General features: G+C 27.8%; 1 protein-coding gene across 1 annotated transcript; it reads right to left on the reverse strand.

The window, feature by feature from the left end:
- Positions 1–55: 55 nt before the first annotated feature.
- On the reverse strand, positions 56–17,208 carry LOC129969169 (uncharacterized). The gene is made up of 5 exons (XM_056083606.1): positions 17,099–17,208; positions 9,654–9,783; positions 7,895–8,040; positions 2,956–3,085; positions 56–1,071 (listed from the first exon to the last, which is right to left on the reverse strand). Exons 1-5 carry the CDS (start codon positions 17,148–17,150, stop codon positions 825–827), a joined length of 705 nt encoding a protein of 234 aa, XP_055939581.1. The 5' UTR covers positions 17,151–17,208; the 3' UTR covers positions 56–824.
- Between the last annotated feature and the right edge of the window lie 2,412 nt (positions 17,209–19,620).

A 19,620-nucleotide genomic window follows, 5' to 3' on the forward strand; every position in this document is an offset into this window, starting at 1 on the left:
AATAAGTAGAATGTATGAATGAGGAATAATATATAATTCATTATAGAAATAACGTATGAATAAACATGACAATTCGCTGAAATGTGCATACAAAAGATGTGCTATGTAACTTTTATCGAAGTTTTTTTTATTTATTTATTTTCTTAGAAGAAAATATTTATTAAAGACTTTATTTTTAGCATTTAATTTCAATCTCTATTTAGATTATCAAGCAGTTAATAGATTTTTTTTTTTTTTTTTGCTTAAAAGCAGACGATATTCCGTTAAATTTGTAGTTTATTTATTTTATTAGAACAATATTAATATGAATATTCTGTATAAAATATGTTTCTGAAGATTGAGTCTCCAATTCAGAACACTAAGTCTGCATGTCTATTGCAATCAAAAAGATAATTATTCGGAAATTCCAATTCTTATTTAAACAGCTTGTGTCATTCTTATTCATTAACTTAGTTTACGTTTCGCTTCTGAAAAACAGTTAGCGAAATAATGACATATGTAAGTACGATGAAATATTATGATAGTCAAATGGCCTTGAGTTATGTATTTAATCAGTGCAATGTTATCAGATGATATAATTATCAAAATGATGATGAAATCTGAAACAAAGATTTTAAGTAGATCAAAACAAAACTTCTTTTATGTCATTATTTTCCTTTCAAAGGATTTGTTCTCGTATAAAAAAGAAAATCTGAACTTTATATTTACTGACATAAATCATATTTTGCATATGTCTGAAGGCTCTTTGTACATAGAAGTAAGTAGAATTATGTGAATATAAAAGTTATTTACAAAAAAAAAAAAATGAGATTATGAAAAGGAAATTAATTTCCTAAATACGCTGCAAAAAGACGAGAAAGTGTTGAATCTGATTTGGACCCTTGCGGTTGTGTACCTGGTGGAGGTAATAGACTGTGGCATTCGTGATTTTCAGATCCGTACCCTGTACACACAATGTCAGGCAATCTGGATACAGCATTTCTCAACAAGAGCTGCATGAAGTCAACAGCTGCTTTTCCACATTTCTTTTCCACTGTAGTGCGAGCACAATTCATGTATCTTTGATAACCACTAGAAGCAAGAGAAGGTAAAATTAATATAATGTATTTTTAAAGGTATTTACTATACAAAGAAAATGTAATTGTTTATTTTTATTATTTGCTTTTAATTCTATATATTGTGTAATTTCTTTCTTTAATCCATAAATTGTTAGCAGTATAATTAAAAACGCTGCAGTTTTCAATAAAATAAATATCTCTAAAAGAAAGACGAAAATACATTATAACTATGCAACAACTGACAGCTTCGGCATTGCCTTCAAACTCCCAGGATGTCCTATTTCATTTTCAATTGCTTTGCGATTTTAGAATTTTTATTAACAACGCACTGAAATATAGGATAATATTTGCATTTGAACGGGATTTTACTAAATACAATGGTTTGATGTTGTTTCTGATAGTTCTGATTCTTTAAGGAATAATAATAATAAAACAGAAATTATATTCCTAAAATACACAATTTTCGATGATATTTGAATAGATAAAATTTTAAAACAATATCATTCGGCAAATTAGTTGCTTTAATGTTTGGATTTCGTATACAGATTAACTGGCAACAAAAGCTGGTGATGAGTTATTCATCTATAAAATTTTTCACCTGTTGAAAAGAAAACACATTGGAACTTGTATAATGTACTTTAAATAGCTATTTTTCATAGACGCAGCTACATTGTTCCAGAAGAATTTTATTATTGAAAGAAACAGTTGGTGGTACGAGCAAGTCTGAATATTTGTTCATTTCTTGTAAATGATGAAATTACTTTGCATGTAATAAAAGTTCAATTGATGGCTTATGAAATGTGAAAGATATTGCAAAGATAGTATGTCTTGCGTTGAAAACTAAAAGCTGTTTTATCTTTTTGCACTGAAAGACATTTTGCCCGTTTATGATCGTTTGTTCAATTGGGACAGGTGTGCTGCGCGCATAAACTTACTTTAATGGTTGAAAGTTAGACAATGTAATTTGAAAATGTATAGAAAAGCGTGAATTTTTTAAAGTATTTTGATTTAAAAAAATAAATCATAATCTATGGGATAGAAATGATTATGTTTTGCAGTCTTTCAAAAAGAGAGAGAGATTTCCTCCTCATATCCTTTAAAGAAGAAGCAAGTCATTTTCGAAAAGAATTTATTTTCAACTTTCCTGGGAACACAATCTTTGCACTTGATGGTAGAAATATAGCATAAAATATATACAAAAAATTTGAGTATTATAATTAAAATAAAACTACGTTTACACCGATGCTATAAAAAAAGATTTCACGTAATAAAATAATTTTCATTTCGATAACTGAAATTAAACAGCCATATTTTTTTAAAAATATTGTTTGGATTTGCGGAATCACGGGAAACAATTGACTCATTACATATGTAAGTATGTGAAGTGTATTTGATCTATACGGCCTATATAAATATATCATCTGTAAGATATATTTGCTTAATGTTACGATTGACGTATTAAAGGTGAAACTAATTTTTTATTAGTTGTGATGTCTTGCGGTACGGTAATTTTTTTTTTCCTAGTAGTAATTTGACAAATATGGGAATTCACAAAATTTTAATTGCCGTCCTACAATAAGAAAACTGAATATTTCTCAAGCGGAACTTATATAGATTCTCGCTTCTATAAATTATGGTGAATATCTTGCAATTATTTTAAAAACTGGCAACGAAAATCATTCCATGATCGTAAGTCTAAGAAATGAGAAAGATTAACGGATAATAAAAGTGGAAATATTCAGGTAAAGTTCCTTATAAAAACCTGCTCCAATGTTTCATTTCATTATGATAATTGTCTGCTCTATAAATTTCGCTTATTTTGTACATATAAGTATTATATATAGCAGCAATCATGAACAAGAATTATATGAAATCAATTTTTCAGCTCGGAACTTACCAGCAAGCCATCGGAATTCTCTTTTGAAAATCAGAGCTGGATATCGTTTCCATGGCTGCTTGTAAATCAGTCAAACAATCTTTCTGCAAACTGTGAGCATCATTGAGGCAAGGCGCATGCTTCAGATAACCTGAAAGAAATGAAATATTTTACTTTTGTTCTATTTCATTATTATTTTCAAAACAAAGTATTGAAAAAAAAAACTGCATTATTTTAAGCTGAAAATAATGTAATATTCATAAAAAAAGGCAATTATTATAAAAATATTTTTTTTTTCCATATGGACAAAACATTACAATCTTCAAAAAATTCGAACTCGAGAATTTGGCATATCTCCACGTTTTAGACCTCTCTGAGTTTGAAAAACAAAATAAATAATAATAAGTAATTAAAATAATTTTATCAATAATAATAATTAAATAATTAATAATAATTAAATAATTAATAATAATTAAATAAATATTAATAATTAAATAATAATAATTAAATAATTAATAATAATTAAATAATTAATAATAATTAAATAATTAATAATAATTAAATAATTAATAATAATTAAATAATTAATAATAATTAAATAATTAACTAAATATTAATAAATAAATAAATAATAATTAAATAAATGTTAATAATTAAATAAATAATAATAATTAAATAATTAATAATAATTAAATAAATAATAATAATTAAATAATTAATAATAATTAAATAAATAATAATAATTAAATAAATATTAATAATTAAATAAATAATAATAATTAAATAAATAATAATAATTTGATTAATATTGTTCTTGCGACTTTCTTATGCTCGTACGCAATATAATTAATATTGTTTTAGCTTACTTATTGTACCCAATATAATTAATATTGTTCGTGATACAGAAAAAAATTTGCTAGTTATAAATATAAATACCACGTGCTGTTGGACTATTGATTATAGGAACTGGAGCCGTAGTATATGTTAAATATCATAGAAAATTCCAAATTCAGAACGTTTGAATTTATATAGATAAATAATTTCATTATTGAAATTCCCTCAGCAAAATTATGAAATGAATCTTAATCTATTTTTATAATCTTAATTTATTTCGAATGGTGCAATTTATCAATGCATTTAATGCGACCAACTAGGATTTAAATATCAAACTCAGCAATCAAAATTCATATTGCAGAATAATGTTCTCATATGTAATTGAAATTTATAGTAGCAGATATCCTTTTTTTTTCAGCCTTGAAGAACTATTATAAGTTGAATGCTTCTTATATTCACGAATCTTACTTTAAAAATTAAATAGCTTTATTAGAATGTGTAGAATAATGGCTCATATTAAAGCTCTAATTATTTTGAACATAGTTTTTTAAAATTTCTTATCCTTAACTTTCGGAATTAAAAAAAAATAGTTAATAAGCATAAATCATTCCTTCACGTTAATCTAGAAAATTCGTTTTTTCTGGAAAGTTAAAAACTTAATTTCATTTTTCAAATTGTGAAGTAGAGATATAAGGGATTTAATCTCATCGTGGTAATCAGAAATTTTACACGTCATTACCATTGAAAAAATTAAGCCGTATTTAAAGGATTTTTATTAAAAATTTTTTTTATTAAATTTAAATTGGTAAAATATAATATGTAGCTTTAATAATTCGCATTGCATTAACTGGAAATATTCTGTCAATTTTTATCTTTGTATCACATTTTATTTTGTATTTATTTGTGGACGATGTAATTTTTTCTTGCTATTTTTGAGAAAAATGTGTTACTCAAGAGATAACCCACACCTGCAAAACCTTACAGATGTCTGATAAAAGTTATTTCTTATCAATGAACATTAAGACGAACTCTAAACAGTTAGCTGATACTCATATATTTGAATGCAATACTTAATTTCGTAATGATTGAATTTGTAGCATTTAATAGCTATATGAAGGACATAGTTATGAATTACAATATTTTCGTTTATATGAAGCATAAGAAAGAAAAAAAAATTGTAATAGCCGAAAATTTTGACATTCAGATTTTAAGAAAGGTTTTAAATTGATAAGATTTTAATGACGCAAAGGTCAAAATATATTGTAGAATCTTTATGATTTAAACATTTTGAGCCGGGGGGGGGCATTTTACATTTGTCTTTGCTTATTTGTCAGAATTAAAAATGGAGGGCATAGACAGTAAAATTTCATCCGAAGGAAATCTAGTTCTCTGTCAGTTTGTCCGCATGCATATGGATACGGTAACAGAAATATTTAAGCTAGATGAATGTAATCTAGAATATCGTTTTATCTCTAAAATAATAGACGTATCAGATTTTGGGTTAAACCCATGTATGAGTGGCTCTTTGTCTATTCGTTTGTGCGCAAGAAGAAGAGGGAGGGATGAATTTCAATATGTGATCGTTATAGTAAGATTAGAGATTTGCATCAAAATAGGAGCTAAATCCACCAAAGAGGTAAGCTATATGTCTGTTTGTCTATCCGTGTAAAATGAAAATAATAATAATTACACCATGAACTAGATAAATAAATTATGAATGTGAGTTTGGCTTTCAAAATTATAGTTCTGTATCAAAATTTGGATTCAGTTAGTCGATGGAGCGGTCCGAAATTTTAAGTTATACCAATGGCTAAAAAATGAACTTGTTTGAATGACATGTTATTTGAGTATCATACGAGAATAAAATCCAACCAATTATCAACTATTTCATTTACAATTCCTATTATGTGTTATATTTCATTCTCCTAGCTTTATGCTTTTTTGAGTTATTGTGGTCATATTTTCATGAACTAATAGACAGACAAATTCTTCATGATGGATTTTGCCCAAATTTTGATCGAAATCTGTCATTTTTGTAAAAGACTATATATTAAATTTTACTGTCTAGCTCATTGAGTTTTTGATTTGCCATGTTGTCAAATGGACAAATATTTTTCTTCCATTCCGAATATATTCTTTTCGGATTTGGAAAGCTTGAAGCTAATGAAATCTTGGAATCGAATTTTACATTCAGAATTATTGGAATACTGGAATTTCAATCTTTTTTTTCTTTGTGTAATTCGTATATGAGAAAAGAATAAAAATGAATAATGATATATCAGCGATGTAAAAAAAAAAAAAAAAAAAATCTCACAGAATAAAGAATGAAACAACGATGAAAAAAGAGAATAATAATGAAGTGAAAAAATTTCATCACAATATTTCCGATCTTCAAAATATTACAGTTAGTTATAGATAATAATGTGTCCAAGTTGACAATGTTTCACCTAGAAAAAGGCATGTCACTGAATCAAGTTCCAATGTAGACTTGTATAATTTGAAGAATAACCAGAGAAAATGTTCTTCCCCGCGACTTTCTTATGCACGAATGCAATATAATTCATTTTGTGTTTAACTTCGTTTTACAGAGAAGAGAATCACACCGAGTAAGAATATATGCATTTTTAAAGAATATTGTTATCTTTTGACCAATTTGGCCAAAAATTTGAATGTATTTACAACTCTGGTACAAGGATCACAAACTAAAGTTTATGAAATAATTTGGATTCTTTTTATTTTTAAGTTCCCTAATAAATCGCCAAAAAAGGCACACCATCATTAACTTGGCGACTGGCAATTCGGTATTGATGATCTTGTATAATATGAAAATCGCCAAGTAAATCGGAGAATGCAACTATCTTGGTATTTTATTCATTAAGGAGTTAACAATCATGGTGCAATTTAAAAATCGCCAAATAAATCATTGTCTTTACCTTCTTGGTGCATTTTTGAATAATCGCTTTCACATGTACACCAAAGCTGGTCAGTCAAGACTATGCCAAAACATGCCAATCGAGTGGTGGTGCACAAAATTGCCGAAATGGCATAGTGTGAAGAGAAGATTGGATATCTAGCTTTTGAAAATATTTATTACTTCATTTTACTATTTGGATTGACTGGTCAATGAATGCGAGTGGACAGGGAGATGCATGGAGGGACTTGAGGAGCGACAAAATAAGATAAAAACGGAATGGCGTAGAGTAATCGTAATTGCCTGGATTAAAGGATTTAGCTCACGGACAGTCTGCCTAGACTGAGTAAAAGAAATGAAAATACGAAAGTAAATGATATTCGGAGCATGATATGATTTTTTTCACTCCTAGGTGTCTTTATTCGCTTAGTAAGTGACATCTGGAGATGTCTTAATTTACTTTGTTACTCCATTATTAGAATATGATTTAAAAAGTAACTTTAATACACTAAGATGTTTTGCCTAAGAAGAAAGATGTCCGGAGTATCTATAATTCTTTGCTCCTCCTTCTTTTCTACGCAAATGTTAAAAGAGATGCTTTTTATTTTCTATGACTTTGAACGTACTGCAATTCACAGTGTTGTACTAGAAATTTTTTTTTCACTCTGTGCTGTAAATATTATATTTGTTGATTTGGGCAGAGAAAAATAGTTTAGGAGAACAGAAGATTGGGAAATAAATAAGATTTCCCGAAAAAACTAGAAAGAAGTTTCCCTATATACTACTGATAGATCAGTTAAACCGATAATGAATATAATTCAAAACTTACTGTGCATCTGATATATTAGAAATAAGTTCATACGCTTAATTTTATCCGCCTTTGTTGAATTTTCACTTATCGTGTTTTTATGAGTACGGGCAAACAAATAGACTTTTGTTTGACATTTCACTCAAAATTTGATGGAGATCTTCAATTTTTGAGGAAAGATCATTTTCTAAATTTAGCCTTTTCAATAGTTGTATTTTTGAACTATCGTATTCAGAAACAAACTAAGAGATAAAAGAAAACATGTTTCTTATTCCTTTGTACATTGATCAAAATCTCGAGGTCGAAATTTTTGACTATTGTAATGGATTTTCTAAACTTTGTACACGAATAGCTAAAAACAATTTATACGAAAAAAAAAAATCGTTTCCGTTTGATTTTGTACTTACTGGCTCTCAGATCGGTTCCAGGTGTGCAGTATTCATTCAGTAACTTCTCGGACCCTTCACTGACAAATCCAAGCAGTTCTCTTTGCAGTGGCGTCATGCATCGCACAGTAAAGTTCCTGAAGCACTGCTCAGCTTCATTGATGTACCTATAATACAGAAAAAAAGTTTCTAAATGCGGAAAGCCAAAAAAAAAAAAATTCATACTGTTAAAAGCAAATATCATTACAATTGCCCCCCCCCTTCAATGAGAAAATAAAATAGTTAAATTACAGGGAATTTCATTAATTCAAGATAATTAAAACTTACCTATAACCATATTAAACAATTACATGTAAGTTCGCATCATTTATGAAAAAATGAGAATCCTTAATGCCGAGGGTGAAGAACTCTAACGATTATGGAGTCCCATTCGGTTCCTGCAGTCGTGCTCTAGTCCTCATCATAATTAAACTGTTTTAATTTGCGAGACTGAGATTTAAAAATTTCGTGCTCACCTTTTATATGTCTCAACTTTTCTGTATTCATTTGTTTTATTTATTTATTATTATTAATTTTTTGAAATAAAATTCATTTCTAAGCATAAATATTTGCTGTTGATGCTCACTGAATTTACATATTAAGGCTAAAATTTTGTGAAAAAATTGTAAGAGAATATTCGAATTTCTAGTCCGAAACTTCATAACCTGATAATATTTTCGGCTTGTTACGTTCTGTCTTTATTTTATTTTGTTTTCCATTTATCTTTATTACATCATAACGATGACATGCATGCATAAAAAATATTTTCAATGTTTACGCAATATGCATGTGTATGGAACTGGAATGGTCTCTTCAAAATTTTCTCGCTTACTCTCTAATAAATGCGTTATTTTCCTCTCCCTCTGTATAAAATTGTGATTCTCGGGTATGGTTACGAATGCCATGTAAGGTATTCATTGATTGATTCACTGTTTTCTTGAATTGCTTTAAAATGGATTTTTTAAACTCCTTGTTTCAAATTTGAAGTGATTCTTAAATAACTGTTAAAAATTTTTTTCATCTTTCTAAAAAAAAAAAAGAAAAGAAAGAAAGAAAGACTGACAAAAAGAAACCTACTACGCGACACGAAAGTTTTTGAGAATTCATAATTGGCACATCATTCCCTAATTACTTTATCATTTCCCTCTAAATCATCCTCTTTTATAACTGCACCCAATAAACCTTTTAGATATTATGACTCAAATTCTTTTCCCACATATGTTAATTGCATTCACATTCTTTCAACTCATATTTTTTTTTCGTAACAATTTCTTGTATTTTTTGAAATATTAAATTGCTATTTAAACACTTTTTCCGAGGAAATCCTTCTCTTATCATTAATTAAATAAAAAATCTTTTTCACTTCTCAATCATGGAATTTTAAGCAATTCTATATGAATCCATCATAATTGTTGAAGATTGTAATTTCTTTCTAATCTAGTGTTACTCCATTAAGAAATCAAAATTCTGGATTTGTTTTATTCTTCATTTCTAACTTATAGTATTTAATCTCACAGAAAAACCATTAATTATATTTAATTAATGGGTAAAATTCCACACAAAATTTATCATTCACTTCTTAAAACAATAAGTCATATTTTATATTATATAAATACAGAAGTAGTGCAATATATTTTCTCCATATTTTTTACTTGAATTTTCATTGGCTTTCTAGCCATTTTCAATTTTTTTAAGAGCTTCGTATTTAATAAAGCGACAAAAAACAAATGCTGTATCTTACGTGCACTGTCTGTTCAAATCTGGTTCGTTAGTGGCGACACCTGTCGGACTTTGATTGAAAAGCACAAGAGTCGCAGCGCATAAATCCAGTTCTCGGAGGTGACAAGATTGACTGGACCCACAACGGAACACTGTAATAAGTAAACATAATAAAATTAGTTATCTATTGAAATCGTAAAACAAAACAAGGAAATATATAGTTATATGATCAAAAATGTACTCAACTCTTTGTATATCTTTTTATGAAAATTTTTAAATTGAATAATAATTTCTATACTTTTGTTATTCGAAATGGCAGATTCAAGAAAATAAATATAGATAGATATATTTCCATGGCTATTAATGTAAAACTGCAATAAGTTTTTTCATGCAAAAGAGACAATGCTTTTTGTATATTTTTGGTAAAATTAAATAAATATTAGATCTCATAAAAAATTTATCGTATTGATTTTAATAAATAATTTATGTGGTAGATGAGTATGTTAGTCCATACGCAGTTTCTCAAGTCCTAAAATTAATTTGGAAGCAGCTACTATCTTCCTTTCTTTTCCAGTGATATTATCATCAATGTTTTTACGCTAAATGTCGACCATTCAACTTCGCTCAAATTAGTAGCAGCGAATGGAATTATAATTTTCTGAGTTAAAAAAAATTACATAAAATGATGTGAGAAAATCGAGGTTCCCCAGAGCGCCTTCGTTTTTGCTTTTGGAATCACTGAATTCGATGACTGAAGCAGTCCAATTTTTTTCAAAACTCTTAATAAACTCATTAAATTGAATCAAAGTTTTTAATATTTTAAATAGGAAAAATATGGGAAAAAAATCTTTTCGAAATATATTCTTTGAAAAATAAGAAAGGGATGGGAAAACTATTAGTAATTTATTTTTAACTTGCCAGGAGATTAAACTTTTAAATGAAAATTTGAGGCGATAATAACTTGGGTACTATTGTGGTTAGTTACAAAATTGTCATCAAAATCTCATGTAGTGAACTCTTCCTGTAAATCTGGCCATAGAAAATGTAGTCAACCCAACTACAAATCATTATTATATCCTCCGAGATATTGATAACTTGGGTATTTATCCCTGTATTTCTCATTTCTATACTTAAAATGTCTCCTAGTATAGAAATTCCGATGACCGGGTCCTGGTTCGGGTATGGTTGTTCCTCGCCCTGTGCCACAACCCCCAATATCGGGGGTTGTGCCTGTGCTCTACTGCGAAGTGTGTGAAAGAGCCCTGCTGTAAGAAGGGGTTGTGTAAGCGAGTGTGTGAGTGTCATCTTTATATGAGCTAGAAGTCAGACTTCTGTCCTCGGGTGCTCAGGGGGCTTTACCCACAGAAACTACTGCACCCCCTTTCCGTTGTAAAGTGGACACGACATCATCATCAAATGCCTCCTAGATAGGCTTAAAGATGGAATAAGAAAAAAAAAATAATAAAGCCATTTTATAGACTCTTTTGCTTGATGTATTCATGATTTAATTTCTTTTTCTCTCTCCTCACTGCTTTTTGATCGCCATAAATATTCGTGATCTAATTTTTCTCTAAGAAATATTTTCAAGCATAAAAGAAGATCACATCAAAAATTCTATAGATATAAAAGAACATCAAATGTCCAAATGAAACATGAGTTAAATAAAATTTGAAACCTGCATAAAGATAGTGATCTAAAATTTTACAGCTCCGGTTCTGAAAATTTCATGTCACGAATATTAATGGAAAAAAAAAAAAAGAAAGAAAAAGAAAATATCTTTGTAAAAAATAGGGTGTTTTGAATTAAAGAATTCGTTGTCAGAATATTATATGTCACTGTATATATTAATATAATATTGTAGTGATCAATATTATGAAATTTCGTATTTCAGAAAATGGAGAAACAAATTATTCTTAAAAAGTGATGAAAGAAAAAGATATTAAAAATGACCATTTTTAATTTCTCAATTATTTGTTCTACATGCATCAATTAAATTTACATTTGGATGCCTATGATTGATTATTGTCTGCATCTATTATAATGGAGTACTATCTGAATTCCAAATTAATATGTAGCTCAATTGTAGTTTAAATTATCAATGGCAATAGATCGCATTTTTAATAGTATAAATGAACTATTCCAAATAGTTTGCATTACAATATTTTTTATGCATCTTTTTTCTTGAATTCTATAAGCAAATCTCGAATTCAGTAATCCGATTTCATTCATTCAGAATTTTTCAACTTTTTAAATCGTATTATTTAAAGTCCTATTCGTAGATTTCGACTAAAAGATCTGAATAAACATTTTTTTCAGACGTATCTCCAGTTTCTGATTTTAACCATTTGTATTCAATCAACAGCTTTGAAGAGAAAAGGAATTTTCTTTTTCTTCCGTATAATATTTTCTGCATTTTTCAATATCTAAGTCGAAAATCATTATTGCTTAGAAGATAGAAATAAGCGAATGGATTATTGTTTAGAAATAAAATAATTAACAATTATAACTTGATTTTCTTTTTCTTTCAGATTTTTTTAAAATGTAAAACTTATTCTTCATTTGAATGGTTTTTATAAAAAATTTTTTTATCTATTTATTTAAAATTTCCTTATTTATAGTTTAAATAAAAATTACACTTTTACTATTGTTTAATTCTTTCTATTACCAATCATTTATGAAAGTAGGACTCTATACGTTAATCTGGGATTAACTGAAGTTTCAAATTTTATGCATTGAGGGCATAACTAATTAGGTCGTAAAATTTGAGAATACAAGTGGTTTTAACACGAGAACATGGTTTATGTAATAATGGAAAATACATCCTCATATCCAACATTCTAATTTCTTCAGTTTCAACACCAAATGAGAGAGCTTCTTCTACTTCCTCAACAATTTTCTTTTTTGGCTGTATGTGCCTCTAAATTGGTGGGAAGTTTGGCGAGAATTTTCCCTCCGATTCGATTTATTATGTCAGTTTCCTGAATTTTGTCTTCTCGAAAAAGTCAAATTGGAGGGCGAGGGGGCGTTCATCCGAGAGATTTGCCCTCATTTTTTAACAGCCCTAAATTATGGCTACAAGTCATAAAAAAGAAACAATATCAGTTCAGCGACCGAAAGAATGTTGATCTGATTCGTTGCTTTTTTCCCTCCCATGAATTCGTTTATCTATTCGAATTTCTCAATGAATCGTTCAAATCGTCTTCTTGATTTAGATTTTCTTATTCGACAGATAAAAAAAAATCGTTTGGCTTTTCAAGTAATTACGATTAAATGTCTGATGTTCGATGTTGACCTCGATTGTGTTTTAATTTTGATAAATAGTACTATGCACTAATTCTCACAACATTTTTTGTGTGAAATAATTATGCAATGTAATATTTTTTGTTGCGTGAAACTAATAATTGTTACAATTTTCTTAAACTGTCTGTTTTACCTTCGCTTTAATAATCCTTTTAATATAACTAATTTAATAAAAAGGACGAATTTTATAACACGTTAATGAATTGATTCTAGAATGACATATTGTTAATATACTTTTGCAATTTGTTTTAATGAAATCATTCGATCTTTAAAAATATAAACAAAAAAACTGTATAAAAGTATTACAAAGATGTCTGAGTTGTATTATATGTTATAGAAGTTAAAAGATTCCTTAGATTAATCAGTCTTTATGAATTTAAAGTGAATTGCTGAAATACAAATATTCTCAAATCATTTTAAAGAAACAAAATCCCAATTGTTTACGAGTAAATAAACGTTAAAAAAAACGACATGTGTTTTCTTATCGAGGCAAAAGGAGTTTTAATAAAATTTAAAAAGTGATTTTAGGAAACTCTTATAAAGTGCTTTTTATAAATCGAACAAGCGATGTAATTGCGAATAGCAAGATTGAATTCTTTCGGATTTCGATACTTTTAAGATTATTAAAAAAAAAAAAATCCGATTCTACATACATTTTTATTTTGAAAATCCATAAGCAGTTAAGGAAAGTATTGCTATTCAATTTATTAAATTTCGATCTTTACTGTAAGTGATAGTTCGTTTATGCTATCATAAATTGTATGGATTTTACTTCAAATGAGATGAATGTCACAGAAAAATAAGAGATTTATACTCAGAAATATCCTTTACGACAGAAATATATGAAAATAATCATGCTTTGCTTCTTTAGAATAATGCTGATAATACAGGCCAGCAAAGATTTTTGTGTATGTGTGTTCATTTAATGATATCTTTCTGTTGATTTGACAAAATTTGGTTTTCAGTTATGACGGTTTCAAATATGGAAGCAGTTGTTCTCAATCAACTTTACTTTTTGAGATTCAGTGAAGCTAAATTATGAAATGTTTAAAAGTAGAAAAATCATTCTTTGAATAGATTAATTATACGAAAAGAATAAGACTAAATAATATTGGCACATCTTCTTAAACAGGAAGTCATATGATGGTTAAAATAAGGAATGATACCATAGCTGTAGTTGCAGTGGCTATTGAGTTTCAAGAACAAAAATGAACAATTCTCGTGGACTTAGTTAACTTTCCACTGGTAACAAAGGGGAAATATGAATTATCCTTACTTGTTGCGCCTATGAAACAACAAAGATATAAAAAATACTATTGGATAAAAAAAGAATGGTTTGCAAGATAAAACAAAGTGATTAGAGGAAGACTTATAATTTGTGAACCTTTAATTGGACAAAATAGAAGCACTACATTCATAGCTAGGATTACTGGTGTAGTGAAAGCATTTTAAGTAAGATAGCATTTTAGACCGTTTCATTAAAAATATTGACAATATCGTTGAAAAATGAGATGAAGTGTTTCTATAGGAACTAAAGAAAATGGAGGATTGATAGAAGGGCAGATTGAATTTTCAAACGATGGCTGATTATTATTGGAATCTTCACAAACAAATTTCATTCAAAAATGTTGTTAAAAAAAGAAGCTTTCAGAGAGGAATAAAATAATTTTTTTTTATTTGATTTTTCTGATTTCTGAATTTTAAGAAAGTTACCGAAGACTTATAGAAGTGCGACTGCTCTTTTCTTCTCTTAATTAAAATATTTTTCGAAATTTATTAATGTAAAGTTTTTAATTTAACGTGCTTTAAAATACTAACGTATCGCACAAACAAGAACTGAGGGGCGAAAACAAATAACATATATGTTTTCAGGTCAAACAATAAACAAAATAAAAAAAAATCCCCGATAGCAAAGTATGGTTTATATATCAAACAAAATCATATGCACAAACAGTTATTTTTTTGTTAAGGAACTTTAAAAAAAATCGGAAAAAAAAATAGAATGGAAGATCTGAAAAACTATTAATTTGTAATAAAAGTATAAATTTCCAAATCATCAATATTGCGGTCCTTTTTATAATATAGTTTTTTATATTACAAAATTGTACTTTTTTATATAAATCTCGTAATAATTGTAAAATTTTAATCTAGTGGGAGAATTTTTCTTCATATAATTTGCATTCAAATGATTCACTGATGTTTCGCTTCTTTCCAAAATTTAAAATATATGTGTTACATTATTACATTTTTTTTTTATTTTATTATTTTCCGTCATTTTAGGGAATTTGTTACGGATAATTCGAATAATTTTCTTGGTTTAAATTTTCTGATTCGACAGAGGGGAAAAAAATCGTTTGGCGTTATTACAATTACACTACTTTTCTTCGCACTATTATTCTCTGGACTACGGTAAATCTTGTTTTGTTAAATTTTCTATCTTTACAGTATTTAAAGTTGAAGTAATATTTAATTTTCAACGAATTTAATGTGTATGCTACCTTTTATCCTCGAATATTATACAACATTATGATAGATCAATGGAATATATTTGCTTTGCCTGGAAGTAGTAAGTTTCGTTTCGATATTAATTATACGACACATCTCATTGAATAATATAATTAATGAATATTTTTACTACTTATATTAAGCATTGATATATTGTCGTTTTAAACATTTTAATTGTAAGATAAGGGCATTATACACGTTATCAGCTGAGCATTTAAAATTTACATTTCACTGATAAATCGAGAACGCTAATGAGATTCTATGTAATTTTGAATCATATTCTTTTAATTGATAAACAAACCTCTCTAAATACATAACTTATGAAAATGCTACTAAAATATAAATTTGAAAATTTAATCACCTTTTTTTTAATTAAAGTGTTCGAAAGAAAATGAATTTTGGACTTTAAAATTATTTATTTCTGTTTCGTTTGTGCAAGGTTAGTTTTTCCTGAACAGCTGCTGAATCACACAATTATCTCAACATTTGAATTATTGATCTCTTTCGAAATAAATAGTGGTTTAGATATCCGAAAACTAAAATTTTGTCTCTGTATGATAATTTTTAACCAAAAATCATTTCATCATTAATTCTTTTTTTCATTTGAATCCAGAATTATGAATCTTTTAGGAAATTCTAAATGTAATTTTTAGTTCAAAATATTTTATTTTCTCATTAAAAAATGTTTTATATTATAATTTATAATTAATACTGAAATAAATTTTAAACATTATTATTTATAATAATACTCATAAATAAATGTTAGCAATTATTATTTATAATTAATATATTTTATTTACTCTTACGCGCATAAGTAAAAGCTTCTTTGAATTTATTTGTTGTGAATATTTTTCAGCAGAAGTAAAAATTATTGATATTATTTGTTTGTAAAAATTATACTTTTCAAAAATTCAAAAATTACATCGCTATTGAAACTTGCTTCTTTATTTATATATTTTTATGAATTACACTCCTTGTATTCTATTCACACTACTCTAGTTTTTTAAACGTTCGATTGCCAAATGTTTGTAATGGCTTTAGCAACTCTCAGAAAAATAAAAATTCTAATAAAATTTAAGACAAAATTTGAAAATCTAATTATTTATAAAAATTATCTTTATAAAAAAACGATAAAAAAACGAATATACTTTTGCTGAAACAGGCTGGAACATTACACTAACGAAGAAACTTTTATTACGAATAAAAAAAATGCTCTAATCAACAATGAAATTAAAATTGTGATATAATTAAAGAATGTTCTGAATTCCTTAATAAATACACCAAAGTATTTGAGAACCGTTGCTATGTTTCAAAACTTCGCTAAATTTAGAAACGTAACAGAATTGTTCTAGTCTTTTCTTTATAATCTGCAATATTTTCTTTATTCTAATGCAGATTGTTGTGACTGATAAACGTAAGCATTTTTCGATAAAAACACGTTTCATCAATTTTTTAATTTTGCCCGAATCAAAATTGATGAACAATAATTTAATCTAAAAAAGGACCAGAAGAACTTTGATTATTTTTCAGACAAAATGAATTTTTTTTTCAAATTACAAAAAAACTTTCACATTTTAATCCTTTAAATGCTAGTGGCATTAAACAAATACGACATGTTTCCTACATAAGTTCGAAACCACACAGAACAAGATTTCCACTCACCCGTGGCGAAGATTCCGATGACTAGAAGCAAGTGGGACAAGAATCTCTTCATCTTGATGGTTGTAGGAGAAATGGAATTTTAAGAAATCCAAACTTCTGTCTTATATATACACTGACCTACTCTTGGTCCTCGGAGGCGGAGTTTATTTTTTTGTTTTTTACAGGAGCTTCGCCACGGTTAGAAAACAATTCTACCGTGTAATTCCCCCGCATTTGTGAGTCCAAGTGAAATCCAGCGATTCGAATAGTGATGAAACTGGACACTACGGCACTCACTTTGAAGAGAAAATTGCTTATAGAAAATTATGTAACTTAGGTAGACATTTTCTAAATTTAGGATAAAACACGCTAGACGATTGTTGGGCAATTTATTTATTTACTTTTTGTTGTTTATTTGTATTTTTGAAACAATTGACACTTTTTTTTCTTTTGCTCAAACGCTATTTTTTTCTGGCTTCAGTAGTTATGACCTCCTATTATATCATAAAAATGTGGTAAAATCTTTATAAGCTAAGTTATATTTATAAAATGAAATTAAACGGAGATTTGAACATATAGTGCAAAACATCGTAGCATGATAAGGATTTAGGCTGAATTCGTCTATCTTTATATCATTTTTGAAATTTACTTTTAATCATATAATAGTGTTAACGCATTTAAAAAAGAATATTTATTATTAACAAAACGCGCATGGATAATACTCTAAAAAATAAATAAGAATTATTTTTGTAAAATGTTTGGTGAGTTGGTGAGGACCACATGTGGGCCTTTTCACTCCTAACTATCATACCATTCCACTTATATATGAAGAACTGTACTTGAAAAAGACCAGTGTACACAGCAGAATTGAGTTTCGCTCCCCAACCTTTTGAATTCAAAATCGAGATAGGATAATTTTGTCATCACTACCTCAGTAAGATGGAAATGAAAACGAACAGTAGTAGAACTATTTTAAAACCAAATTACTTTAAAAAAGTTTAAATATTAGTAAACATTCCTTATATATTTAATTATTTTACACTAAATCAAACACTTTAGATTTCATAATTTTAACGAAGAAACTTTAATATTTGAATTATTAGTTAAAGTGTCGCAGAAAATGCGAAAAGCAATTTTCATCCAGCAGGAGTGGTTTCTCGGATACTCTCTAATAATCGAGTTATCCTCGGCTAAAAATTGTGAATCCTAATTAATACCACGAACACCATGAATGCTCAAATTTCTATTTTCCTAGTGCTGCATATGAGCACTTTGTACTTCGTAGTATAAGAAAGAAAACCAAGTATGCATTACGAAACTCTTTTAACCAATCGATTGAAATTTAAATCTGATGCAAAGCTACAATTTTAATAACATGATCATATACCTATAATATTTATATAAGTTGCTGCGTTTTGAGGTATTCGCATTTGCACGCAAACGTATGCACAGAGCAATAAATGGTTAATCTGTTGATAAATGTGTTCAAAACAGATCTACACTTTAGATGCCAAAGATGTACACCAACTTTTATCTATCTAGATATTTTTTTCGTTTTGTTATTATCGTGTCCACTTGTTTCAAGGCAGACAGACTTCCTGACAATGGATTTCTTTCAAAATTTGAGAGAAATCTACAAATTCCTTGCTAAGATCGCGTATCAAATTTCATTCATCTTGCCCAAAGTGTTTTTGAGTTACCGAGTTCAAAGATGGACAGATAGAAAGAAATCATTCCAAAAGTATGTTCTTTTGGAATTAGGAAAGCCCGAAATGTGGAAATTCATCAAAATCTAAAAGTCGAATTTTTGTTTGATTACAATGCTTTCTGTATATTTCCTCTATATTTCTTCGTATGCGAAATAGTAAAAATTGAGCATTATGACCTCATTAAGATCATTACCATAGAAATGGAACGAAATTTAGAATCATTATGAAATTTAAGAGATTGCTAATTTGACAACAGATAAGGAATGAAAGTTTAAAAATTGCAATCATCAGTTTTTCATGGAAATATTGGCGAATATAATTGTTTCCTTTAACACCGAGATTAAAAGATATCTGAGGAAAAATCAAGCCCTAGTTTTAGTTGGTAGTTGATACGTGATTTTGAAAGGGACTGAAAATACACTATGAAGCATTGTATCTTTCAAAGTTATCGTCCATTGTAATATATTTATGAAATTAGCGGATTTCTTTCATGCTCAATTAATTTTTAAATTAATCTCCTTATGAATTAATATGTTCTAAAACATGCATGAAACACTTCATGTACATTCAGTTCTCTAAATAATAAGGAGGTTCCACAAAAATATTGCAGAAGTTATAAAACGCCGTGAATGTTCGAAATTTACCATCGGTGATTTCAAATTTTCAAACAAAAATCTACCAGAAAGCATGGAAAGTCACTTGCATTTTTAAAGAGATAGATTCTGTCTAAGTTCGATTAAAACGATGCATTATTTTTTAAAATTTCTGATACTTAATCATGTTTAATAATTAAAGTATATGATAAAACAAAATTACTTGACTTCAATTTTTTTC

Source organism: Argiope bruennichi, chromosome 5, assembly GCF_947563725.1.
Source record: "Argiope bruennichi chromosome 5, qqArgBrue1.1, whole genome shotgun sequence".
Classification (NCBI taxonomy): Eukaryota; Metazoa; Arthropoda; class Arachnida; order Araneae; family Araneidae; genus Argiope; species Argiope bruennichi.